General features: G+C 40.6%; 2 protein-coding genes and 1 long non-coding RNA gene across 7 annotated transcripts; 2 read left to right on the top strand and 1 right to left on the bottom strand.

Moving 5' to 3' along the window:
- Positions 1–1,132: 1,132 nt before the first annotated feature.
- Positions 1,133–22,922, bottom strand: ap4m1 (adaptor related protein complex 4 subunit mu 1). 5 transcript variants are annotated; one of them, XM_042430150.1, is made up of 16 exons: positions 22,733–22,922; positions 20,081–20,139; positions 19,837–19,922; positions 19,574–19,680; positions 18,720–18,816; positions 17,333–17,443; positions 16,098–16,175; positions 14,978–15,040; positions 14,807–14,873; positions 12,994–13,047; positions 8,054–8,160; positions 6,997–7,088; positions 5,055–5,099; positions 4,873–4,923; positions 2,789–2,906; positions 1,133–1,541 (listed from the first exon to the last, which is right to left on the bottom strand). In XM_042430150.1, the coding sequence occupies exons 2-16, from the start codon at positions 20,136–20,138 to the stop codon at positions 1,350–1,352; spliced, it is 1,326 nt and encodes a 441-aa protein (XP_042286084.1). In that variant the 5' UTR covers position 20,139; positions 22,733–22,922; the 3' UTR covers positions 1,133–1,349. The 5 variants fall into 5 exon arrangements, with proteins under 5 accessions (XP_042286084.1, XP_042286086.1, XP_042286083.1 ...); XM_042430152.1 differs by lacking the exon at positions 22,733–22,922 and adding an exon at positions 21,415–21,436; XM_042430149.1 differs by lacking the exon at positions 22,733–22,922 and adding an exon at positions 20,839–21,386 and having other exon boundaries at positions 20,081–20,142.
- Positions 7,077–8,417, top strand: LOC121909630. The gene is made up of 2 exons (XR_006099490.1): positions 7,077–7,221; positions 8,000–8,417. It is a non-coding gene; the product is annotated as an uncharacterized LOC121909630 (long non-coding RNA).
- Positions 22,230–25,747, top strand: rbmx2 (RNA binding motif protein X-linked 2). Its single transcript, XM_042430157.1, has 6 exons — positions 22,230–22,317; positions 23,485–23,600; positions 23,682–23,733; positions 23,833–23,962; positions 24,582–24,771; positions 24,854–25,747. The coding sequence occupies exons 1-6, from the start codon at positions 22,313–22,315 to the stop codon at positions 25,474–25,476; spliced, it is 1,116 nt and encodes a 371-aa protein (XP_042286091.1). The 5' UTR covers positions 22,230–22,312; the 3' UTR covers positions 25,477–25,747.
- Positions 25,748–26,041: the final 294 nt, after the last annotated feature.

Genomic DNA, 26,041 nt, shown 5'->3' with positions numbered 1-26,041 from the left:
AGGTGAAGAAACATATTAAGAAACATAATAAAAACCTCATAAAATCAATACTTGTGTAGCTAAAAAGCAGCTGACTGCTTCTCTAAACATCTAAAGCACATGTAAACACTCACCTGTTCCTCCTCTTCCTCCCTGCAGTCTTCATCACCCTCGACTCAGACTTAAAACAACAGTCTGGAGACCAAATGAACATTAAAAGAAGTTTTTCTTTGGGAACAAACTTCTCATTTTGTGCAAAAATGTATTTAAAAGTTTATCTGGAGATAAAACGAGTCTGTATCAGTCGGTAATAAAAGAAAGTTTTTCCATTTCCAGCTGCAGATTAATACAAAATATAATCAACTACTAAATTCTGATGTATTATAATAAATATCAGCTGTGACATCAGTGATGCTCAAACATTAATGCTTTAATAATTATAATACAGTGTGTATATTATATATATTATTCCAGAAAAGGACCATCCTGCATTATGAGTACTTTTGTTTTTGATATAGTTTGATGCTAATATTTATTTATTTTAACTCAAGTAACATTTTGAAAGCAGAACTTTTATTTTGTAACAGAGAACTTTCACTTCATGTTCATGCTTTTACTTTTTAAATCTGCCTTTTGTTCCTTCAGTTGGACTTTTGTGTTTGTTTTAAATCTCAGTTGAACTTCTGGACAGTTTGTGACGTTACAACTAGTTTGGAGCCAATCGAGGTTCAATATTTAACTTACAGAACTGTGATCATATTTATAGATTCTGTTATTTTATATTGGATATATATATATATATATATATATATATATATATATATATATCTCCAAGCAGAATGTTTGTATCTTAGATCACGTCTGGACGAGATTATTACATTAAAGATCTGAATATTTCGTCCTTTGCCAGCGTCTCTAAAGCTCTAAAATACAAAAACTAGAATATGAAAACCACCGACTGCTGACGTGTGGAGGGTCAAACGAGGGTCGAACCACAAAACGGTTCACAATCATCAAATAAAGTCCTGAAAAGAGAAGTGAAACCGGTCACTGAGCAAAAAATAACCAATAAACCCACAGAGTGTGAATTATATTTCTGGATCTGCTGCTGATAAAACCATAAATATTTATAAACATTAAATACACATAAAGATATGAAGCAACATTTATTTACAGACATTTGAACTCATCCTGTGGTCACATGATAGAAACATATTTTACACTTGTTGTTTTATCATTTGATAATAATGTTAAACCATCTTTGTGATGTCATGTATGTTAGAGTCCAGCTTTAATAACAAATAAATAAAGTCCACAAAATGTCCACAAGTGTCTTATTTTGAAAGGACAGAACCGACGTCGGTCGGGGGTTAAATCCGGACGGTGTAGGAGTCGGAGTGGGTGACGTATCGGACCCAGCGCTGCGACGGGCCGGGCTGGACGGGCGACAGGCGCAGGAAGCGGATCTGCAGCCCCGTGGCGGTGAACTTGGGCAGCTCGAAGCTCAGACCGACCGGACCGACTTCCAACATGGAGGCCGAGCTGAGACCGGAGACCTCCAGCTGGAACCAGGAGGAAGGAGATCAATGAGGAAGACTGACTTACTGCTGAATATATTCAATGATTAGTTGATGAATCAAATAGTTAAATTAACCAGCAACCAATTCATCTTTTGAGTCATTTTTAAAGCAAAAACAGCAAATATGTGATGGTTTCAGCCTGTAAACTGTAAACTGAATGTTTTGGGGGTTTTGGGTCAATCTGCAGACTCACAGTGTTTCACTGTTTATCTGACATTTTTATAGACTAAACAATTAACCAAGAAGATTCTGTCCATTAATTTACATGAGGACAAAATATTAGGAACATTTTTCAGTATAATGAAGTTCATCACGACACAGAACGACCTCAATAATACACAGAGAGGAGGATCAAACAACAACTGAACATTCATACACATATAATTTATGGCAGAGCTGTTGGGTTAGATTACACAGCTGTTTCTAATAAAGTGGTGAGTGTGTGTGTGTGTGTGTGTGTGTGTGTGTGTGTGTGTGAAGGTTCAGTAACACTACAGCAGGAACATTAACTGCACTGTTCAATAAGTGTCACATGGTGTAAAAACACATTAATTCTTCATCGTTAAATTGATGTTTAGATCACGAAAAAGCTGCAACACTTTAATATGTAGCTGCTAACGTGCACCTGAGTGTGCGTGTGTGTGCGTGTATATGTGTGCGTGTGTGTTAGTGTGTGTGTGTGTGCGCATGTGCATGTGTGTGAGTATGCACGCGTGTGTGTGTGTGTAAGTGTGTGTGTGCGTGCATGTTAGTGTATGCGTGTGTGTGTGTATATGTGTGTGCGTGTGTATGTGTGTGTATGCGTGTTAGTGTGTGTGTGTGTGCATGTGCATGTATATGTATGTGTGTGTGTGTGCGTGTATATGTGTGTGTTAGTGTGTGCGTGTGTGTGTATATGTATGTGTGTGTGTGTGCGTGTATATGTGTGCGTGTGTGTGTTAGTGTGTGTGCATGTGTATGCGTGTTAGTGTGTATATGTATGTGTGTGTGTATATGTATGTGTGTGTGTGTGTGCGTGTATATGTGTGCGTGTGTGTGTGTTAGTGTGTGTGCATGTGTATGCGTGTTAGTGTGTATATGTATGTGTGTGTGTATATGTATGTGTGTGTGTGTGCGTGTATATGTGTGTGTTAGTGTGTGTTAGTGTGTGCGTGTGTGTGTATATATATATGTATGTGTGTGTGTATATGTGTGTGTGTATGTGTGTATATGTATGTGTGTGTGTTCACCTTGAACAGAGCAGACAGTTGTGTTCCTCCGGGGAATCGAGGGATCTGCCAGACGACGGCTCTGCTCTGCGGCCTCAGCTCGGCGCTCTGATCTGGGCTGCTGAGCTCCTGCGACAAACTGAACCAACAAACAAACAAACAAACAAACAAACAAACAAACAGTTTCATTTACACCTTCCAGACCATCTTCTCCTCCACAGCGACCTGTGAAGACGAAACCTGTTGCTTCATTTAAGCGTCAGATGACCCCGGAGGAGTGTCGGGGTCATGGGGGTCATGGGGGTCATGGGGGTTCAGGTGATGAGCTGAGGTGAAGCAGTGAGGCAGAAAAGCTTTCAGACGTGAACACGCTGAAGGTGATTTGATAGATAATCCCGCTGAGGGCTTTCAGCTGATGTCATTTTCCACAACGCTGCTTCACTCCGCAAATCAAACCAGCAGAGAGCTGCAGACCCGACGCTGTTTTTATATGTTGGCTGTAAATTCAGCCGTGTGAGATTCACTATAACAATAATAAACGCATCATATAAAGTTACATTATATAAACCTTCAGGAAACAGTGAGAGTCCAAAATATTCACTTCACTGTAATATAAGCAGCACATTCTCACGTTTGAGGTGTTTTTACATGAAATAAATGACTTAAAGGATTACTGGATCATCAAAATAGTTGTATAACAGCCGGTTAATATTTTCTCCTGCATCTAATAGTTGATGTGAAGCTTCTATTCAGCTTCATCAGTCTGAGTTAGTCATATCAGTGGATATCTGACACATTTACAGTCTTTTTAGCATCAAATTCCCTCTTTGTGTTTCCTCGGACAGTGTTTCCCTGTTGAGCTGCAGGTGGAAGTATAGTAACAAAAAGAGGAACTTTGGCACTAAAAAGACTGTAACGTTGAAAGATATCTACTTGATTTGACTCATTTGGACGCTGAAGCTTCATATTAGCTTCAGACTGTGGATTTTGTCCTCCATCACTTCCATTGTAAGGTCATTATGAAGGGATCTTCTACTGGTCAGAATGAACAGGAGGAATGATTACAGCGAGAAAAACAACAGCTTTAATGTTCATTTAAGCTCCTGACTGTTGAAGAGAAGTCAGATCAGGGTCAGAGAACAGCCTGATATTCACTCATGTGTAATATTTTACGGTGTATTGATAATTATCTGTTGTTTGAAAGAGAACTGGAGGAAAAGTTTTCTTAAAAATATTATAGCTGGATCGACCTTCTACGTCTTCATGCTGCTCTAAAAATGACGAAACAATAATTGTCAGATGTGAATATTTTGCTAGTTTTCCAGTTTTCCATGATAACAAACTCAACATGTTTGTGTTTCTGACTGTTGATTGACATGTTGTACACTGATCAATCAATAGATTATCAGAGTAAATAACAGCTTCAGCAGCCTTACAGTTCAGTTTGATAAAATACAACTTTACAGCTAATCAGATCAATAGAAACTAAAACTATTAAAGTCTTCAAACAGAGTCTCTCTTCTAGACCAGGACCACAAGACGGAGGACGGAGGAGTTCAGATCATTTATAACTAATTTATGATTAATCAATTAATTTAGATCTAAATGATAGAGAGGAAACCTTCTCTGAAGTCGAGCAGCTTTCTGCTCTACATGAACTAACATCTCTACCTGCTGCTGTGTGATCACATGACCCTCCATCCATCCATTTGATTTCCATGACTTTACATAACAAATTAAGAGAAGCTTCCTTCTGCTCTCGCTGATGCTTCCCCACTTATTTAACGTTGTTTTCTATTTAAAAAAAAAAAAACTTTAAAAATTTCCTCAAAGAGAGACGAGGAACTCATCACTCACTTCCTCCGCCTCACCTGTAACTTCCTGTTCCATGTTTCAGAGCGTCGACTCAACAACAACAACACACGAAAATATCACACAAGAGTCATATTCAAATTTAAAAAAAAAAAAAAAAAAAAAAACCTAGGACGTGAGGAGGAGTCCGGACTCGGGACTGTGAGGCCGGAGCAGTTTTACATACGGACTGATTTCCATAACAAACATCAGTTTTAGGAGAGCAGCAGCTGATTTGAATGGGAGCGTCTCACCTCACAGAGCCTTTAGGAACAGGGACGGTGGCAGAGACGTTGATGGCAGCGCTGCAAAAAAACAAAAACCAATGACATCATCGTTATTATCATCATCAGCTGGTTGAAGCGTCGCTGCTCAGGTGTCGGACTGGTTGATATAAAGTTTGGTTGTGACAGCTCGTCTCAGAATAGAAACTGACCTCTTCGGTGGCAGATCGCAGCGCAGCTTCAGGTACATCAGCAGCCTGCGGAGACGGATCAACAGCCTCGTTTTTAAAAATGACACCACACGTTTTATATATATAACAACACTTTAACACCTCCGATTTCACGTGTTAGAATTACATTTACGCCTACGAGCCACAATTAAGAGTGAAGAGACATGAAAACACACGTCAGTTTGTGTTTGGTTAACTGGTTTCAGGCTCTGAGATGAATTTAAACACGACCAGCGACGGAAGAAAGATTCACGTCATTTACTTAAAACTGCATCAACAGATTTTTTTTAGCCTCTTGGGTTGAACACAACTCTGACTCATCATCAGGTTTTAAGTTGATATGTTGAACTTGTTAGCAAACAGTTGCTTATTTCCACATCCAGCAGTTACTAAACAACATGATCCTCCCATTGATAATGTCAGTAATCACATGTGGGGTTCCTCAGGGTTCTGGTCTCGGTCCTTCATAGTTTCAATCTGGTTAAAGCTGCCTGAATAGTCTGTAAGCTTAGAGAGTAGCTGTGGCTAACATGTTAGCAAACAGTTGTTTATTTCCACATCCAGCAGTTACGGAGCAACGTTATCATTCATGTGGAGTCGTGTTTCTGTCCACCTGGTGAATGTAAGTCCAATATTCACTCTCTTTTAGTTCTGTTTTTACTCTCTACCAACTCCTGAGGGAAATATCTGGCTCTTTAGCTGCTAAATGCTCCACTATGTTCACCAGCTAGTCTACAGCTAACTGTTAGCAGGTAGTGTTCAGCGGCTTTTTACAGCTTTTACTCTGAAAACGACGCTATGAGACGCTGAGAGTGAACCAGAACAGTATTTACATTTCATAAATATCTCTATACAGTAGTTTTTATTGTTAGCGGCGTCTGTCCTTCCCGTCCTGGTGAACAGATACAGCAGCTGCCTCTTGTGTTCAAAATCATACTAAAGTAAAAGTATTATTATTAGCAAAATGTATGAAAAGTAAAAGTATTTGTTGTGCAGACAAACAGCTGCTGTGATTGTTATTATCATATATTATTGGATTATTATTGTTACTGAAGTTTTAAACTGCTAGATGAACATAGTGGAGTAAAAAGACTTAAGTGACTAAAGTCAAATCATACTTAAGTTTATCTAACTGGTATCATTTAGATACCAGTTAGTTTAATTAATAAACTCATATCAGTGTGTGATGAGTCTCATGAATCAGCTGTGATGTGATTGTGTGTGTTAAGTTAAGAAGATCTCAGTGGTAGTGATATTAGTAGACGTAGACGTGCTTCGACGTCCTCCAGCAGGTTCTTTGTTTTGCTTTCTTGCTCCTTCCAGGAATTTTCCCTCTCAGACAGTAACGCTGACTCACTGGTATAAACATCCCTTCATTGTCTTTGTGTGTTAATCACTGGAAATACAGTTTGTTTATAATGTAAACAGAGAAACGCTGCAATAAAACCACCTCACACTCAGTAACACTAAACTATCCGTCTGACTACTCAGCATCAATAATCAGTATATAAACATTTAACACATGTTTATAATGTAGTTATATTTATAACAGTATTAATTATAACTTTCCTTTGAAGACATATTATATCATTACAACTGTTCATACAGCAGCTTAAAACATTAATAAACACTTATATCTACTTATATCCACATTATAATGTGTTATAAACTATTTATTAACTGTTTATACACTGAATATTAATGTTAGATATGAGGAGTTTTCTACTTCTCCTCCTTGTAACATTTATTTATACTTTTATATTTTAAGAACATCACGGCTAACGAAGCTACGCTAACTCTGTGACATATTATTCAACAGCTGCTTCACTATACGAGCCTCCTGCTGCTTCCTCCTTCTGTCACATCTGTTTTATTTCTTTCTATGATGTGGACCGTCTTTACAGTAAGTGTATGAACTCTCTACCGTCCTCCGCTGTCTCTCTCGACGGTCGGGAAGAGACGGAAAGGAAGAGCTGAGGGCAGATCATCAGCCAGCTGGTACTGCATCACCGTTTGCTGCGACAGGAGAAGAAGAACAGAGAGAGCGTTAAAAGGACGGATCAGGATTCTCACTGTTCATACGGACTCCTGACGGCTGTCTGAAGACAATCACTGCTGAGGAAGACTGCGACAGAAAGCTCCAGAACAAGTACTAAACTGACCTGGTGTTGGCAGCTTGGTGACATAAACAGACAGTAAATCCCAGCTGGCATTTTATTCAATGAAAAGTTACTAAAAGATTAACGAGAGTATGAAATTACAGCTGGTTAACGAACTCGTTAGCTTAACGTTATGTCGGCTGGATGTGAAAGATTCCCAAACTAATTACAGTAACTTCAATAGGACGTAAACTTCACACACTTTATTAAAAAGACATGTCTGTTCCATTGATTCCTGTCTCATAACTATAAAAGCCAGTATATACAGGAGTTAAACTTGAATTCATGCTCAAGATATTGATTTAATAATGTTTGTCTATATCTGAAAGAAAAGAAACACAAGATTAAATGAACACAGAAGATTATTCTCATATCTTTAAAAAGGAAATATTGTAAATTGTGGTGCAAAAGAAACTTCTTACTAGTTCTGCCGCCACCGTGTAGAAGTGAAAGAATGAACGACAGTGAGGTGTTTAAATAGGACTAGAGTGCTAATGAACCAACCGACCAATCAGTGAGGAGGAAAAGGGACGGCAGGAAGTCAGGTGACGGAAAAGGAAGTGGAAAGAATAAGGCAAAACTAGTGAATCTTTACAACATCCAGTAAACAAAGTTAAATAAAAGTGGATGTTGCAACACAGCTAATAGACTCTACATCCCCTCAAAGGTCAAGAAGTTCCTCAAACTTGAACTTGATGCAGAGTTTCACCGTTTTATATCCTGATGTCGTGAGGATTTTATACTTCCAGGTGTTTCTGATGTTTACAGACATGAAACCAAACGACAGACGAGTGATGAAGAGCGAGAGCGCCTCTCCCTCACCTCTCCCTGGCTCGGACAGAGTCGGAGGATCCGGTGACTGTCGAACTCCTCCAGTTTCACCGCCTGATGAAAGCTGCACTCGTCCACACGGACGGCGGCTCCGTAACCTGGAGACGACAAACAGTCAGACGCTCGTTTTGTTTCCTGATGTCGGACTCTGAACGCTGCTGGTTTTAATAATAAGTGTTGTTGTTATTTCAGACACTCGGATGAATGAACAGATGTCATTTCCATCTGGCTGAGATCTGATCACAGCAGCTGATCCAGATGTGGATGATCAGTTCTGTGCGTTAACATCTGTTTGTCTTGATCCAGATCACGTGTCTATCTATCAATAAAACTCTCATTTCCACCTTTAAACAAACATCTGTCCGCTTAATTTTTTGTAGATTCTGACATTTATTTATCCAGTTTTTCTCTTTTCCTTTTATTTATTTTTATTCCTGCAAAAGGGAATCTTTATCCATCTCTCCATATCCACATCTAAACATCAATTTCATCTTTGCATCTAAGTCATGTTGTTTTATCTCGTCTTCATCAATTAAAAAACACACATCCTGTGAAAAGTGACTGTTGCGTAATAATCTTCCTATTTAACAAACACACTGAATGTTAAGAAGTAAATTATTATTAATGAATCCTACAATAATCCAACATGAATCAACATCCAGCTCTCAGAAAGTGTTTTAAGACTTTTAAATTCACCTTGAAAACAACTTGAATAAAAACTATAAAGACGCGTCGTTTGTGTGTTCGTCTCTGATGTGACGACGAGTCTCTTCATGTGAAAAACAATAAATACTAATAAATACAGAGTAGAGTAGAGTAGAGCAGAGTAGAGTAGAGTAGAGTAGAGCAGAGTAGAGTGGAGCAGAGTAGAGTAGAGTAGAGTAGAGCAGAGTAGAGCAGAGTAGAGCAGAGCAGAGCAGAGTAGAGCAGAGCAGAGCAGAGTAGAGCAGAGTAGAGCAGAGTAGAGTGGAGCAGAGTAGAGTAGAGTAGAGCAGAGCAGAGTAAAGCAGAGTAGAGCAGAGCAGAGTAGAGTAGAGCAGTAGAGTAGAGCAGAGCAGAGTAGAGCAGTAGAGTAGAGCAGAGCAGAGTAAAGCAGAGTAGAGCAGAGCAGAGTAGAGCAGTAGAGTAGAGCAGAGCAGAGTAGAGCAGTAGAGTAGAGCAGAGTAGAGTAGAGTAGAGTAGAGCAGAGTAGAGTGGAGCAGAGTAGAGTAGAGTAGAGTAGAGTAGAGCAGAGTAGAGCAGAGTAGAGCAGAGCAGAGTAGAGCAGAGCAGAGCAGAGCAGAGCAGAGCAGAGCAGAGTAGAGCAGAGCAGAGTAGAGCAGAGTAGAGTAGAGCAGTAGAGTAGAGCAGAGCAGAGTAAAGCAGAGTAGAGCAGAGCAGAGTAGAGTAGAGCAGTAGAGTAGAGCAGAGCAGAGTAGAGCAGTAGAGTAGAGCAGAGCAGAGTAGAGCAGAGCAGAGTAGAGCAGTAGAGTAGAGCAGAGCAGAGCAGAGTAGAGCAGAGTAGAGTAGAGCAGAGCGGAGTAGAGCAGAGTAGAGTAGAGTAGAGTAGAGCGGAGTAGAGCAGAGCGGAGTAGAGTAGAGTAGAGTAGAGCAGAGCGGAGTAGAGCAGAGTAGAGTAGAGTAGAGCAGTAGAGTAGAGCAGAGTAGAGTAGAGCAGAGCAGAGTAGAGCACAGCAGAGTAGAGTAGAGCAGAGCGGAGTAGAGTAGTAGAGTAGAGCAGAGTAGAGCAGTAGAGCAGAGCGGAGTAGAGTAGAGCAGAGCAGAGTAGAGTAGAGTAGAGTAGAGCAGAGCGGAGTAGAGTAGAGCAGTAGAGTAGAGCAGAGCAGAGCAGAGCAGAGTAGAGCAGTAGAGTAGAGCAGAGTAGAGCAGTAGAGCAGAGCAGAGTAGAGTAGAGCAGAGTAGAGCAGTAGAGTAGAGCAGAGTAGAGCAGTAGAGCAGAGCAGAGCAGAGTAGAGTAGAGCAGTAGAGTAGAGCAGAGTAGAGCAGTAGAGCAGAGTAGAGCAGTAGAGTAGAGTAGAGTAGAGCAGAGCAGAGTAGAGTAGAGCAGTAGAGTAGAGCAGAGTAGAGCAGTAGAGCAGAGCAGAGCAGTAGAGTAGAGCAGAGCAGAGCAGAGCAGAGTAGAGCAGTAGAGTAGAGCAGAGTAGAGCAGTAGAGCAGAGCAGAGCAGAGCAGAGTAGAGCAGTAGAGTAGAGCAGAGTAGAGCAGTAGAGTAGAGCAGAGTAGAGCAGTAGAGCAGAGCAGAGCAGAGCAGAGTAGAGTAGAGCAGTAGAGTAGAGCAGAGTAGAGCAGTAGAGCAGAGCAGAGCAGAGCAGAGTAGAGTAGAGCAGTAGAGTAGAGCAGAGTAGAGCAGTAGAGCAGAGTAGAGCAGTAGAGTAGAGTAGAGTAGAGTAGAGCAGTAGAGTAGAGCAGAGCAGAGTAGAGCAGAGTAGAGCAGAGTAGAGTAGAGTAGAGCAGAGCGGAGTAGAGTAGAGCAGTAGAGTAGAGCAGAGCAGAGTAGAGTAGAGCAATAGAGTAGAGCAGAGTAGAGCAGAACAGAGCAGAGCAGAGCAGAGTAGAGTAGAGCAGTAGAGTAGAGCAGAGTAGAGCAGAGCAGAGTAGAGCAGTAGAGCAGAGTAGAGCAGAGTAGAGCAGAGCGGAGTAGAGCAGAGCAGAGTAGAGTAGAGCAGAGCGGAGTAGAGTAGAGCAGAGTAGAGCAGAGTAGAGTAGAGCGGAGTAGAGTAGAGCAGAGTAGAGTAGAGCAGAGCAGAGTAGAGTAGAGCAGAGCGGAGTAGAGTAGAGCAGAGTAGAGCAGTAGAGTAGAGCAGAGTAGAGCAGAGCAGAGTAGAGCAGTAGAGCAGAGTAGAGCAGAGTAGAGCAGAGCGGAGTAGAGCAGAGCAGAGTAGAGTAGAGCGGAGTAGAGCAGAGCAGAGTAGAGTAGAGCAGTAGAGTAGAGCAGAGTAGAGTAGAGCAGAGCAGAGTAGAGCACAGCAGAGTAGAGTAGAGCAGAGCAGAGTAGAGTAGAGCAGAGCGGAGTAGAGTAGAGTAGAGTAGAGCAGAGCGGAGTAGAGCAGAGTAGAGTAGAGTAGAGCAGTAGAGTAGAGCAGAGTAGAGTAGAGCAGAGCAGAGTAGAGCACAGCAGAGTAGAGTAGAGCAGAGCGGAGTAGAGTAGTAGAGTAGAGCAGAGTAGAGCAGTAGAGCAGAGCGGAGTAGAGTAGAGCAGAGCAGAGTAGAGCAGAGTAGAGTAGAGTAGAGTAGAGCAGAGCGGAGTAGAGTAGAGCAGTAGAGTAGAGCAGAGCAGAGCAGAGCAGAGTAGAGCAGTAGAGTAGAGCAGAGTAGAGCAGTAGAGCAGAGCAGAGTAGAGTAGAGCAGAGTAGAGCAGTAGAGTAGAGCAGAGTAGAGCAGTAGAGCAGAGCAGAGCAGAGTAGAGTAGAGCAGTAGAGTAGAGCAGAGTAGAGCAGTAGAGCAGAGTAGAGCAGTAGAGTAGAGTAGAGTAGAGCAGAGCAGAGTAGAGTAGAGCAGTAGAGTAGAGCAGAGTAGAGCAGTAGAGCAGAGCAGAGCAGTAGAGTAGAGCAGAGCAGAGCAGAGCAGAGTAGAGCAGTAGAGTAGAGCAGAGTAGAGCAGTAGAGCAGAGCAGAGCAGAGCAGAGTAGAGCAGTAGAGTAGAGCAGAGTAGAGCAGTAGAGTAGAGCAGAGTAGAGCAGTAGAGCAGAGCAGAGCAGAGCAGAGTAGAGCAGTAGAGTAGAGCAGAGTAGAGCAGTAGAGCAGAGCAGAGCAGAGCAGAGTAGAGTAGAGCAGTAGAGTAGAGCAGAGTAGAGCAGTAGAGCAGAGTAGAGCAGTAGAGTAGAGTAGAGTAGAGTAGAGCAGTAGAGTAGAGCAGAGCAGAGTAGAGCAGAGTAGAGCAGAGTAGAGTAGAGTAGAGCAGAGCGGAGTAGAGTAGAGCAGTAGAGTAGAGCAGAGCAGAGTAGAGTAGAGCAATAGAGTAGAGCAGAGTAGAGCAGAACAGAGCAGAGCAGAGCAGAGTAGAGTAGAGCAGTAGAGTAGAGCAGAGTAGAGCAGAGCAGAGTAGAGCAGTAGAGCAGAGTAGAGCAGAGTAGAGCAGAGCGGAGTAGAGCAGAGCAGAGTAGAGTAGAGCAGAGCGGAGTAGAGTAGAGCAGAGTAGAGCAGAGTAGAGTAGAGCGGAGTAGAGTAGAGCAGAGTAGAGTAGAGCAGAGCAGAGTAGAGTAGAGCAGAGCGGAGTAGAGTAGAGCAGAGTAGAGCAGTAGAGTAGAGCAGAGTAGAGCAGAGCAGAGTAGAGCAGTAGAGCAGAGTAGAGCAGAGTAGAGCAGAGCGGAGTAGAGCAGAGCAGAGTAGAGTAGAGCGGAGTAGAGCAGAGCAGAGTAGAGTAGAGCAGAGCGGAGTAGAGTAGAGCAGAGTAGAGCAGAGTAGAGTAGAGCGGAGCAGAGCAGTAGAGCAGAGTAGAGCAGTAGAGCAGTAGAGCAGAGCGGAGTAGAGTAGAGCAGAGTAGAGCAGAGTAGAGCAGAGCAGTAGAGCAGAGAAATGATATAATATATGTTATTCGTCATTGTTCTGTGTGAGGTTGTGACTTTATACTGATGTTATTTACGATGTAGCACAAAGTCCAGAGGTTGTTTATCTGCAGCGCAACAAGCTGTTGAAGCTGTAAACAGAACTGAACAGAACTGCTCTCCTGAGACTGAAAACATGATGCTGTTATTAATGTTTGGAGTCGTTTCTAAACAAACTAACGAGACTAAACTCTTCCTGATGAGGGAACATGCCACCCAGAATCAGATATATCAGCTTTGATACACACACAATACTGGTTAGTAGATCAGTTTGTTGCTGGTTTGGATCCAAACATGAAGAGAAATATAGAAAATCAGCAGAATGATCCTTTAATCTTGTTGCGTATCTCGTTTCCTCTGGTTTGTGTGTGTTTGTGCGTAAACTGACCTCTGAGCTGTGACTTGCCGATGCTGAACTCCTCGTTCAGACCGATTCTCATCTCTGTTGACAGAAGAACAGCAGCGTGTTAGAAAGTTAGAAAGTGTTCAGTCATGTTTCTAGAACCAGTCGAGCAGAAAACATCTTCTGACATCAAGAGAAAACAGAAACAAATCAAACTGTTGTGATCTTTATTTATTCTGCATGTTCACGTCTGCAAACATCTGGAGCCAGATGACTAAAACTCTGTAGATTCATGACTAAGACTGTGTGTCTTCTAGTCAGACTTTGTACGTTCACATGATTCTATTTATACATTTCAGTCATTGTGAAACTTATTTACGCTCCCACAACGTGCTATAAATAGATACAGATCCTTCATCAGCTGTTTTCATATCAGTTTGCAGCCTTGTTGCAGCAGTTTTTTTATAACTGTCAATGAAACAAACCGGAAAGAACGAGTTCAGTTCCACCGACTGTGCAGCACCAGCAGAACAGCTGTTGCAACACAAAGCTTATCTCACTATAAACTAGAGAAGAAGAGAGAGCTGCACGTGTCTCCTACGGGACATGTACAGTTTATTAAAATGAAACAACAGCTGATCATTATGTTCTAAATCAATAAAGGATTAATTATCAGAACATAACGTGCAGCTGTTTCTGCAGTTTAATATTCTCAAACATCTCCAGAGAACCATCACACTGATGACACGTTCAGTTTATTAAACGTTTCAACATCACGACGATTCAAGATCATCGTTAATTAATCTCATGGATCCGTAAAACCATCATCATCATCACTGACTCGTCATCGCTTCAGACATCAGAGACGTGATCAATGATAGTTTGTAGAGTTTATATTGAACTGATTGTGCAGGATGCTTCACAATAAAATGATGCGTCTTGTCAGGGACGCCGTGGTGACGAGATAAGATATTTGTGGATGACGCTCATCTGTAGAGCGTACTCTACTCTACTCTACTCTACTCTACTCTACTCTACTCTACTCTACTCTACTCTACTCAGCTTCACCAGGCTAGGATCATTCGGGATGTTTTTACCCGCAGAGGTCTCCTCCTCTCCAGAACAAACGGACCCAGAGATTACAGGTAAAAACACTGAATAAAGCTGTTTCACCTAAAAAAATCAATATTTCTCCGACGATGTTCGGCGACCACCGGACTTCCTGGAGGGGCTGTTAGCCGAGCTGCTGCTAACGTTTGTCCAGTTTATTTCTCTGATAACTTAAGATCCAGACGTCCAATGACTAAAATCCTTCTTCCGGCTAAAAGATATAGTTAAAAACCACCTAAATTTATCATGAAAATGTGGCTTAAAACTGAATAAAAGTCCATTTATAACAGTTTGTGTGGAACAACCACAACGCCGATGTATTATCTTGTATGTGTGTAAGTTACTCTTTGGTAGACGCCATTGTAGCGGACAAACACAGCGCCGCCGTATGCATCTGGTGCGTGTTTACTCTTTGGTAGAGGAGGTATGACGCCATCGACAGGCGACCAAATGAAACGGTCCGTTACTTTGATTAAAAGTAACATTTGGGATAATGTAAGTACAACATATATAACATAGGTTTAGTTGTTTTTAGACATTTTAATGTGGAATAATTACATATTATAGCTTTAATGTCATGTTGATATTAGTTTCTTTTATTGTTAGATCCTCTATATTACGTAGTTCAGCTATTACAGTATTTACGGTATTTATTTCAGGCAGCATCACTCTGGTTTTAATGATGTTTGGGGAGATGAAGCATGTGGTTTTGGACTGGTGGGGGGGTCAGGGGGCGGCGGGGACTCACCTGAGCAGCTCGGCATGTAGCACTTGACTCTGATCTCTCCCTCCACGTCGGCCTTCATTAAAACTCCCTGCAGCACAAACACATCAGATTAAACATCTTTCAACGCCGCGGGTCGTCGAGGCGTTTCAGACGGCGAGTGATTTGTTTTTTCACGCTGATGTTGTTACTCACGTTGGAGCCGATGACGACCGACATCCTCTCGATCACGTCCACAAATATCTCGCTCTTCCCTCCCTGGAAAAAAACACACACACACACACACACACACACACACACACACACACACGTATGGAAACTGTGAGGTCTGTTCCTGCTTTCATCACTGATGATCAGAATAGTTTGTTTCAGGAAGTCGACGGTCCGGCTGGGATCAGAGTATTTACTGGAAAATATCAGTCATTCTACAAAAACTCCCAGTTCAAAAAACTGCTGCAGAAAAAAAAAAAAGTACAAAAATAACAAACTCAGAGTTACTTTTTATCCTTTTTTTAAGCTTTTTAAATTATATCCTGATGATTTTATTTAGTCTGCAAACAAATTTGTGATTTTGGCTCCATTTGTTTGTTTGTTTGTTTTACATTTTGAGGCTGATCACATGACATGCAAAACATGTGAAGCAAAACATTTCTTTCCTGAATTCAACAGTTTTTTTTTGCCAGTTTAAGGTTGAAACTTTTCATCACTGATGATTTTGTTTCTATAATAAATCGTTTAGTTTGTGACCAGCAGAAACCCAAAAGAATCAGTTTAAAATGATTCAAACAAACAGAGAAAAGCAGCAACATCAGAGAAGCTAATTATCAAAATATTTGCTGATTAATAAACTCGTTATTAGATTCACAGACTCATTATTTCACATCTCCTGATAATTTAATTCATTTTTTGACCAAATTTGGTGAATAAAACATTTGATCTTCTGTGTAGAATATTAAGTTTTTATATTAATCGCCCAAATTTATCAACACATGCTGCCAAATTCAAATTTAAGTTAATTTAAGTTCATTTTTATTAACATTAAAATAATAAAAGTAGAGGTTTGTGCAGCTTCTGCAGAGTTATGAGTGTTTTTTATTCTTCTTTGGTTAATTTAATAAGATCTTTGTGCTCTTCAGTCTGTTCTGAACACGTCTGATGTGTTATTAAATATTATTGATCACATCAGTGAGTCCCCGTCCTCCCAGTGCGTCGAGCTGCTCTCGTGTCTGGTTCGTTCATGTCACAAACGTCCTCACAGACTTTCTGAACTTCATATTTAAGTGAAGAGGAAAACGTGAGTAACGTGTGAGAGTACCTGCTCTCTGCTGGACTGGATGGGTCTGGTGGCCGCGGAGCTCGGAGCCACTTTACTCTGCTGCGTCTCCGCGCCGAACTGCAGCAAAACAACAACAACAGCAGGTTAAATCCAGGATCTCAGACACTACATTCAGATCAGACAACAAACTCTCTTCACTGCTCTGAACTTGTTTCAGCCTGATGAAGGTCACCTGTTCACGAGGAAGCTCAACCTTCCTGAGATTTCATCATCATCATAATCGACGCCCCTAAAACGTCCATATAAGGCGACCTGCTCTGCTCCGTTTCATTCATAAAACTGCTCTCATAAAGAGTGAGAAGACGTATTTGAGGTTTCTGCTGCAGACACGTTTATCAGTGTCAGTCGACGTGTTAGAGGAGCTGCAGCAGCACTGTGAAATAAAGAGGAAACGTCTTTCTAAAGCAAAGCCACTGATATGAGAGGAGGTCATGTGACGTCACAGAGATATTAGAGGAGAGAATATTACAGCCGCAACGCAACAGCAGGAATAATTACAACAAGATGAACACGTTTCAATGTTCATTTGAGCTCCTGACTGATGGTTGAAGACACACTTGTAATAATTGTGAACTCGTCCTTTAAGCAAAAACACTAAACAATGGAATACAAGTTAACACAAAACTCAAGTAATCACAAATAATATAAATATTACAATAAAAATGTCAAACAGATTCTAAGAGAAAGCTTTTATTTTGTACTTCCCAACAGGAAACAGTCTACATGGAAGTGATTTATGATGTTTGACCTGCTCAACATGATGCAGCTGTTTACTGCTGACAAACATCTGGAAACAGCATGATGATCATGAACAGAATATTAACTTTGCGTTAAGTTTGTTTTATTTATACGTTACGTACTATATTCATTCAGATGAAGACATGATGATTTCAGGTCAGTTGAGTGTTTTTTCTTGAGTCTGTTCTTGGTTTGTTTAAAAGGTTTGAACAGGTGAATTTTGTTCAGTGGAAATAAAAAGGAAAAGAAAATTGGTGAATGCAACAGAGTCTCTGGTAAGTGCCACTTAAGAGAAAATCTGTCTGAGTGTTTCCTGCTCTGATGTCACGATGACCCTCTCAGTGTTCTTCTTCTAAAAGCAGAAAAACCTCAGAAACAGTAAAATAATAATTATGTTCTGCTTTGTTTTACTCGTTCCCTTCCCCGGTGACCTCTGACCTCTTGTGTAACGGCCTGCTGTTGTGTGTGAAACGTACCAAGCCGACGTTGCTGAGGTCAAAGAGGCTGAACGGTCTGGAGGAGACGGCTTCGGTCTGGATGAAGTTCTTCAGGACGTCAGAGGACGTGGTCTGGATGTAACCGTAGTCCTGACAGACACAGACAGACACAGAGAGATTTATGGTTTCATATCATCCGTCTGAGTTTCCTCCTCCTGTTAAAGCTCACTCTGACTCCTCTGTGTTTACAGAAGACAGACTTTATAAAGATGGAGGAGCTTCCTGCCAGCTTTATTGAAAGAAGGTCTTCAGGAGCAAATATTTATCAAGAACCTCAGAGACGGAAACCGGCTCCGAATCTCACAGTGACACCGTTTTGTTCTTCTTTTAGGACCAGAAGTAAAAACCTTTGATCTACTTTCTTAAAGGTGAACTGCAGCGATGTTCCAGGTGTGTAAAAGGTCGTATAAAGTGGCTCCACACTGAGCTGATGATGTCACTGATGATGTCACTGATGATGTCACTGATGATGTCACTGATGATGTCAGCCTGAGAGCAGTTTTATGTTTGAGTGTCGTGTTCTTTGCCGTGAAGTTGAGGTCAAAGGTCGTTACCAGTTATTGATTCATGTATTTGTTTGTTTATGTGTTGTTGTGTTAATTGTTGGGAGATGATTAATGTTTTCTCTGCTCCACAGTGAACTTTGCATTTTCTGCTTTATGGTCGACTTTTCACACAAACATTCAAACTTTGTTCTGAACTGTTTGTGATGAAATAAAACCTCAAATTCAACAGTTCTACTAAAATCTAATAAATATTTCTTTCAGCCTGCTGGAGGTGATTTTAGGTCGTTTTAATGTTTGTTTGCTTATTTTTTGCCGCAGATTTTCATTCTGGATCGCTGCTGAAAACTGTAAAATAATCTGCAGATTAAACGTGAGCCGGCTTATTAGTTATTAATTATTATCATTAATTTACTGACGTTTTCTCAGCTGTTTCCTGTAATTAAAAAATCGACTGTGAAGCTCCAACATCTCAGTGACTGAGTGTGTTTAGTGGTTAAATTAAATCATGATGAAGAAGAAGAGAAACATCTAGAAGCCCTGGGTTAGTTTAGATGATCCAAAACTAGAGTCTGGTGTCTTATTTCACTAGTTTATAGAGATTATAATCAACTTTTACACCTTAAAACATATATTACTGCTTTGAGCCTTCTGTAATTAGCTTATTATTAGTTTTGGCTTCATGTTTTTGCAGAGAAACAGAAAGATTAGTCAAATTACCTCCAGACACTGTCAGTCTTTACATGCTATATTCTGCATTTTGAACTTTACAACTGTTTAATATTACAAACTGAAACGTGCACCATGATGTATGAATAAACAAGCGTGTTTTGCAGCCGTGATGTTTGTGCACACAGACTCACCACCACCTCGTCCAGCAGCTCGTAGATGAGGGCAAAGTTCATCTGCACCGACTTCTCCGACAGGCTGCCGCAGTAATCTTTAACCAGAGCCGTTAACCTGCCGAACCGTCACAACAACACACACACACACACACACGCCTGCACTACGTATTTAACACTTATTCACTAGAGTGTCACATTGAACACACAGAGAGGATGATAATATAAAGATCAGTGGTGGAATATATATACTGGTACTGAACTAGTGTTTATTTTAAGCCTCTACAGCTGCTCTTCAGATCAATATGTTAAACCTTATCAGTAGAGCTGCAACGATCAGCTGATTAACTGACGAGCTGATCAAAAGAAAATTAATTAGCAACTATTTTAATGATCAGTTCAAGCAAAAATACTCAAACTTTGATGTTTCCAGCTTCAACTAAAGTGACAATTTGCTGTTTTTCTTTATTATCTATGACAGTAAATTGAATATCAAAAGGTTTTAGACAAAACAAGTGAACTCATGACATCACAGAGGACTTTTACATGTTTTGATGTCATTGATCACTATTTTTTTTTTTAGCATTTTATTGACTAATCAAGAAAATAATCAGCAGATTCATCGATAATTAAAATAATCTCTAATTGCAGCCTTAATCATCATAAAGTCTATTCTGGGCTGCAGTGATGAAATATATATTTTTTACATGCAATTAAACTGAAGCTTTAATTGATACATATAATAAAATAATAATAATAATAATAAATATATAAACCATCATTATGTGTTTAATACAGTAAATTATTCCTGTTTATCAGAAGCATCATTTTGAACCCGGAGACAGAAAGCTTGTTTCCATGGTGACACGCTGTACCTGTTGAGGAACTCAATGAGGGTGAAGGGGGAGGAGTCAGCTGTCGTCGTGGCGACCCAGTAGAGTCCTTCCTGTCTGATGTGGACGAAGTGAAGATCTTTGTGAGTCTGTGGAGCGAAAACACAGGAAGAGACGACGAGTTCACAGCCCGTCCAACCTTTCTGTCAATTTATTTGTGATTTTAATGGTTTTGACAGTGTAGTTGTAGCTGTTCTTAACAACAGCATCCTCACACCCACACAGACAGACACACACTGTGTTACCATGACAACTGGAGGCTGGTCTCCAGTCAGCGCTGTGACTTTCTCATAAAAGATGCTGACAACGTCGCTCCCTGCTTCTCCGCGGACTGGTGGTGAAGTTAAGAACTTTTATACTTATATATAAAAAAAAAACAAAAAAAACAAACAGAATCTGAGCTGCAGAAACAACAAACAAACAAAGTAGATGTTGTTAGTATTTGTGCTGTTTTCTCTGCAGATGCGGGATGTTGCACAGTGAGGATACAGTCTTTATAGATGAGGTGGTCGCCCTTTGAGGACAAGATGAAGATCTGAGAGATCATCCTGCTGACAGACAGAAATAAATCAACTGTAGCTCAAATGTTTCCAGGATGTTTTTAAATGCTGCTGAATAACATGTGTGATGCAGCAGCGACTCCTGCCGGTGAATACAGGCGACGACGTGTTTAACAGTCTGGTTCTTGTTATTTAAAATATTATTTATGTTTTCGTTTAACTACTTCTTACATCTCTACAGCATCACTGTTTATGTCTTGTGCCTGATGAGGATCATTATATCAGTCTAACACCAATATGTTCCGTTTCATCGTTTGAAGAACCAAACTACACTCAATATTCTGCTAATTTAAAGTCTTTGTTTATGTGGAAAAACATACTTGATGACATGATTCCTTCCGTCCTTTTAACATCTGTATATCATGCAGGTAAATTCGATATATTTGTTATGCATCATGCAGTTTATTGATCATTTATTCTCTAAAATCTTCCACCGTGGATGAGGACAGTGATGCATGAACCGAACCAGACATCACATTTATAAGATATTGTGTTTAGTTTTCGCACATAAAACTTAAGCCGAATTTATCAGAGGTTCCGGACGACTGAGTGAAGTTTTAGAAAATGTTTCTAGCGGGCAAAAAAAAGTTTGAAATTAAGTCAAATCACGTTAAATTGGAAGAATATGTATATCAACGATCAGCACTTTGAGTAGATTTAAGTTTCCTTTATTACTGCTTTACTTACCTGCAGGAGACTCGCAGTGAAACAGAGGTAGAGGAGTCAAAATCTTAATTTAACGCTATTTTAACTATAATAAGTATTTAGTTTTAATAATAACTATAAGTTACTAAACCTTGGATGATACTAAAAGCTATTTTACTAGCTTAAACTGGCTTACCGACCGTAAATAACTGGTTATTTTAGCATCTTTAAGCCTCTAATCATTCACACGACAGTATGTCATGATACACTGGTCGATACTGACGCATTTATACAGATAAAAACATTTACTTAAAGCATTAAAATGCAACTTATCTCTGCATTAACTAACGTTAGCTGTTTGGTTCTCAACGGTCGTGTCTACACGGTAACCCTAGCTTTACGAAACTCTCGCGAGATTTGTAAGGAAGTAATAACTTTAACCACTACGTTTCCAGTAACGCGAACCATGATCTTTCCCTAAATTTAACCAAGTGGTTTTTGTGCCTTAACTTAACCAGACCGCAACCTCAGCGTTGTCACATCATTAATCATCACATAAAACAGCGAGACGAGAATATGTTGAAACGTCTCGCGAGAGTTTAGCAAATCCAGGGTTACCATCTAAACAGGCCCGGTCTGTTATGTGACCGTGGATGTGTTTCTGACAGACCGGCGTTTACAAACCGGGTCAGCGGATACAGTCAGCTCACAGCGCCGCCGTCCGTACAGGCGGATATGTCCATTAAACATGTATTTACTGTATATAGCACATGGATGTATTATGATATAGCGCTATTCAAGCATAACTACGGAAGCCGGAAGTCGAGAATGGCCGCGCTTGCAATTATCTTTTTCAACGCCGTTAACTCGAGCTCATGATTCACTTATCTCATCATCTCCATATATATATATATATATATATATATATATATATATATATATATATATATATATATAAGCTCGTTTTCTCGTGGTAACGGCTTAATTTATCTTGTTATAAAGAGAAAACAAAACGCCGATAATTCAGGTAAGAGTTAAGTAAAAAATAAATAAATAAATAAATAAATAAATAAATAAGATCGTGTAAAGCAGACAGAATGCTAGTAAAAGAACAAACCCGCAATATAAAATAAAATATAAAACAGATAAAAGTGCTTAACATATGGAAGTGCATACGAAAATATTAAAATTACACGTTTTAACAGAGTTACTTAGATCACATATTGTGTTTTTCGCCAAAAAATAGCGGATAGTAAAATATATCTGATAATAACAATAACAGGAAAAGAAAAAGTAAAGCAATATCATGGTGCGTATACATATAAACACAAATTAATAAAGCAAACAGACAGAAATACGATAATATAAGTTTTATGTACAGTCTGAATTGTTTACTTGCAGTTAAGGCATCGAAACAGCAGGCGGCGGCGCAGGCGCGAATTCAACCGGAAGTAGTTCATGTCAGGAGAGACCATTTCCCCCGTAACATCGGCTTCTACCGTCGCAGTAGTTCACCATGAAGTAAGTAAACATTTTCACCATAAATTAACATTTTTTCATTCTCTCTACCGTCGGTTATTTCGTCGTGGCGTCTGTCTTCCTTTTCCGGTGTGCGTTACGCCGCTAGCTACTGCTAAAAGCTAACGGTAACGGAAATTGTTGATACGTAAAGTTAACGTTCTCTTTACGCCGAAAGCCGTTTAAAATCCGACAAATTAACGATTCCTCTTTATCACACTTAACTCAAACATAACATCTAATTTAGTTATTGTGAGTTTTCAGCAGCAGATGTGTAAGTCGGCCTTCACCAAGCAGCTCGTATTTTATTTAAATCAAAGTTTTTTAACGTGTCTCAGGCCGCCGGTTATCGAGCTGTTAAAGTGAACGAAGGTCGTTTTTCTTGGTTGATTTTCCGAATTAAAACGTGGATTCTTACCTTTCATGAAATGCTTCAATATTGAATTATATCACAGTAGTTTACGGTTTCTGTCAAGAGGGAAACATGAAATTGGACATAATCTGAATGGAGTCTGGTGTGACAGTTGCTCCATACAGAGATTAGCTAGTAGCTTCCTGTAATCTATAAAACATCTGGAGATTGATTGATCGATTCATATATTTATAGCTGCAGCTCTAAAATCAATCCAAATCACTTTGCACCACTGTACATGACACAAAAACACGCAATTATATAATTATCATGTTGTGTTTCAAAAACTAATGGTGCGTTCAGGCGCTCCTGTATATTTCAGAGACTATCAGTGGGCAGCTGCCTTCAAATACCTCTCATTTATGTGGATCTGTAGTGTTTTTTATGATATATTTTTTATCAATTTATATTGTTGTATTATGCATCTATACACAGCACTTTATAAAGCCTTTTATCTTTACTATTACTACTATTATTATTATTATTATAATTGTTATTATTCCAATCAAAGTGTTTCTAATGTATGTCATATCTAATAGGCACACAATTACCCCTAGATGCACCTTTCTAGTTAAGTCACATGACCATATATCCAACCCGTCTTTGTAGACGCCCCATTGGCTGATATGTGTCTGTATATGATTGGTTGTCTTTTATATATTTTTTTACTTTACATTACTTACTTAATTTAAATGTTTGTGGATGAGCAGCTCTGAAACACTGTAGTTTTATTAAAACATTTTCTCTTCTGCTCTCAGTCCGCTGACGAAGGTGAAGCTGATCAACGAGCTGAACGAGCGTGAGGCCAACCTCGGGGTGAAGGATTCTGTTTCCTGGCACTCGGAGTACAAAGACAGCGCCTGGATATTTGTTGGTAAGATAAACAAACACCTGCAGCCTCCTCAGCTGAATCATTTCATCTTCCTGCTCTCTGATCTCTCTGTGTTTCCTGCAGGAGGATTTCCTTATGAGCTGACTGAAGGTGACCTCATCTGCGTCTTCTCTCAGTACGTACCTGCACACTTACTTTCTCTCTCGTCTTCTTCCTCTACATCCAACAGCAATTATAAAAAAAACAAACCTACTCTCTGTGCGTCCTCTAACAGATACGGAGAGATCGTTAACATCAACCTGGTGCGAGACAAGAAGACGGGGAAGTCCAAAGGTTTCTGTTTCGTCTGCTACGAGGACCAGAGGAGCACCATCCTGGCTGTGGACAACTTCAACGGCATCAAGGTGACACAGTGTTACTGTCTGTGGGTTTAAAGGGAAAGTTACATGCAGAAAAGGTTCTGTAGTGTCTCTGCCAACACTAAACACTGTGATAATAATCAGAGATATACTTTATTAATCAGTGTTATCTGATCAGCTGATAGAGATTCAACAACAGCCGGCGTCTCCGGCTAAAGACGACAAGACTACAGGAAGCTGAACACGAGCAGAGTTTCCATCCTAACGTGGTGCAGATTTTAACCAAATTTGTTTCCGTCCGCTGCTGCTGCTGTCGTGTGAATATCAGGAGATAAACTAATTCTCCAGTCGGTGCCGTTAAACCGTCGCAGAAGAAGAAGAAGACACATCATTAGAAGAGCGTCACTCATGGAAAACATGATGGAAATATGACGTTTCTGTTAGTTTGATGATGTTTTCATCTCTTCAGTGACGTTTAGGTCACATGATTCATTCATTCAGTCTGTTTACATTTGACTTTAATCCACACAGCTGCTGTTACTCCTCAGACAAGAGGAAACAATATTCCTCCTGAAGCTTTACTCAGTTTGCATATTTTAGTTGAACGTGTTTAAATAAAGAAGAAGAAGAATGTTTGATTTTCTTTTCGTCTGTCTGCTGTCAGATTAAAGGTCGGACCATCCGCGTGGATCACGTTAAAGACTACCGTCCTCCTAAAGACACAGAGGACATCGATGACATCACCAAACAGCTGCGGGAACAAGGCTGTGCTCCCAAAGCGTCTGAGGCGTTGTCCTCCTCTTCCTCAGAGGAAGACGAGCGGTACAGCGTCCCCGTGAAGAAGGCCAAAAAAGGTGAGGTCACTTCCTGTCGTCTCCTTTTTGACCTGATTGTGGGAAAGATTTTCACTCTTCCTCTTTCTGCTCTTCGTCTCAGACAAGAAAGAGAAGAAGAAGAAGAAGAAAGAGAAGAAGGAGAAGAAGAAGGCGGAGAAGGAGAAAGAGAGAGGAAGCCGTGCGCTGCACTCCTCCTCTTCCTCGCCTCCTCCTCCTCCTCCTGCTGTCAGAGTCAAAGAGGAGAAAGAGGACGCCGCCTACGACAAGTACAACCACAGGGGGGCCCCGCCGCCTGGAGGACAACAGAACGGACAGAGAGCGAGGGAGAACGAGAGACTCAGAGGGGAGGACGAGAGGAGGAGAGAGACGGACAGAGGAGAGAGAGACGAAGAGCGGAGGAGGAACCGAGAGAGCGACAGGAGGAGAGAAACGGACAGGGACTACGACAGAAGAAGAGAGTTTGACCGAGACAACGACAGAAGAAGAGACACGGACAAGGACAGAGACAACGACAGAAGAAGAGAGACGGGCTGGGACAGAGACAACGAGAGAAGAAGAGACGCCGAGAGAGACAGAGAGAGAGACAGAAGAAGAGAGACAGACAGAGACGACGATAGAAGAAGAGAGACGGACAGAGACGACGACAGAAGAAGAGAGACGGACAGAGACGACGATAGAAGAAGAGAGACGGACAGAGACAGGGACAGACCCCGTAAACACTGAGACCAGCTGTACACGGACAGAAAAGAGAAGAAGAAGAAGAAAACGTCCTACAGTAAAACGTAGAGGAGGAGCCACTAATTAGTGCTCTTGATTTAATAATTAGTGCTCTATGAAGCATGAATAATTAAACTGGCAGCACTAATTAGTTATTTTTTCCTTCCTGGTCTCTGCTGAGTTTTGTAAAAATCTGACCGATGAACTTCCTGTTTTGTTTCTTCCTGTCCAGTAAAGTTTGTGTTTGTAAAGTTTAGATTTTTGTAATAAAAGATGAAACATGTTTAATTGCAGTTTATCAGTGTTTTATATATAAACTGGATTTAAAATGTTATAATCCTTTTAACTCAGACCTGAACATTTCAAAATAAAAGCAGATGTTTGACTCTGAAGTGCAGCTGTCGACCTCACGGTGGCGCCGCAGGAGAAGAAGTCAGGATGTTATTAAACCTGCCAGCTGATGTTTCTACTGTCTGGTGACGCAGCAGATAATCAATATAAGTCTCAGTCAGAGCTGCAACGAACAATCAGCAAAAAATATTGATCTGAAACTGTTTTCATAATCAATTAA

Source organism: Thunnus maccoyii, chromosome 13 (genome assembly GCF_910596095.1).
Source record: "Thunnus maccoyii chromosome 13, fThuMac1.1, whole genome shotgun sequence".
NCBI classification, from domain to species: Eukaryota; Metazoa; Chordata; class Actinopteri; order Scombriformes; family Scombridae; genus Thunnus; species Thunnus maccoyii.
Note: the sequence above shows the minus strand (reverse complement) of the source record. Positions and strands in the feature narration are given on the sequence as shown.

What these genes read in the sequence shown, in the direction of transcription:
- rbmx2 (XM_042430157.1), top strand. An exon ending in ACAACTTCAACGGCATCAAG is followed by an intron (nt 23,963 to 24,581) that starts GTGACACAGTGT and finishes GTCTGCTGTCAG; the next exon opens with ATTAAAGGTCGGACCATCCG. An exon ending in CGTGAAGAAGGCCAAAAAAG is followed by an intron (nt 24,772 to 24,853) that starts GTGAGGTCACTT and finishes TCTTCGTCTCAG; the next exon opens with ACAAGAAAGAGAAGAAGAAG.
- ap4m1 (XM_042430150.1), bottom strand. Translation starts at nt 20,138, where the DNA reads ATGATCTCTCAGATCTTCATCTTGTCCTCAAAGGGCGACCACCTCATC. An exon ending in ACCTCAGCAACGTCGGCTTG is followed by an intron (nt 16,176 to 17,332) that starts GTACGTTTCACA and finishes GTTTTGCTGCAG; the next exon opens with TTCGGCGCGGAGACGCAGCA. An exon ending in CTACATGCCGAGCTGCTCAG is followed by an intron (nt 13,048 to 14,806) that starts GTGAGTCCCCGC and finishes TTCTGTCAACAG; the next exon opens with AGATGAGAATCGGTCTGAAC.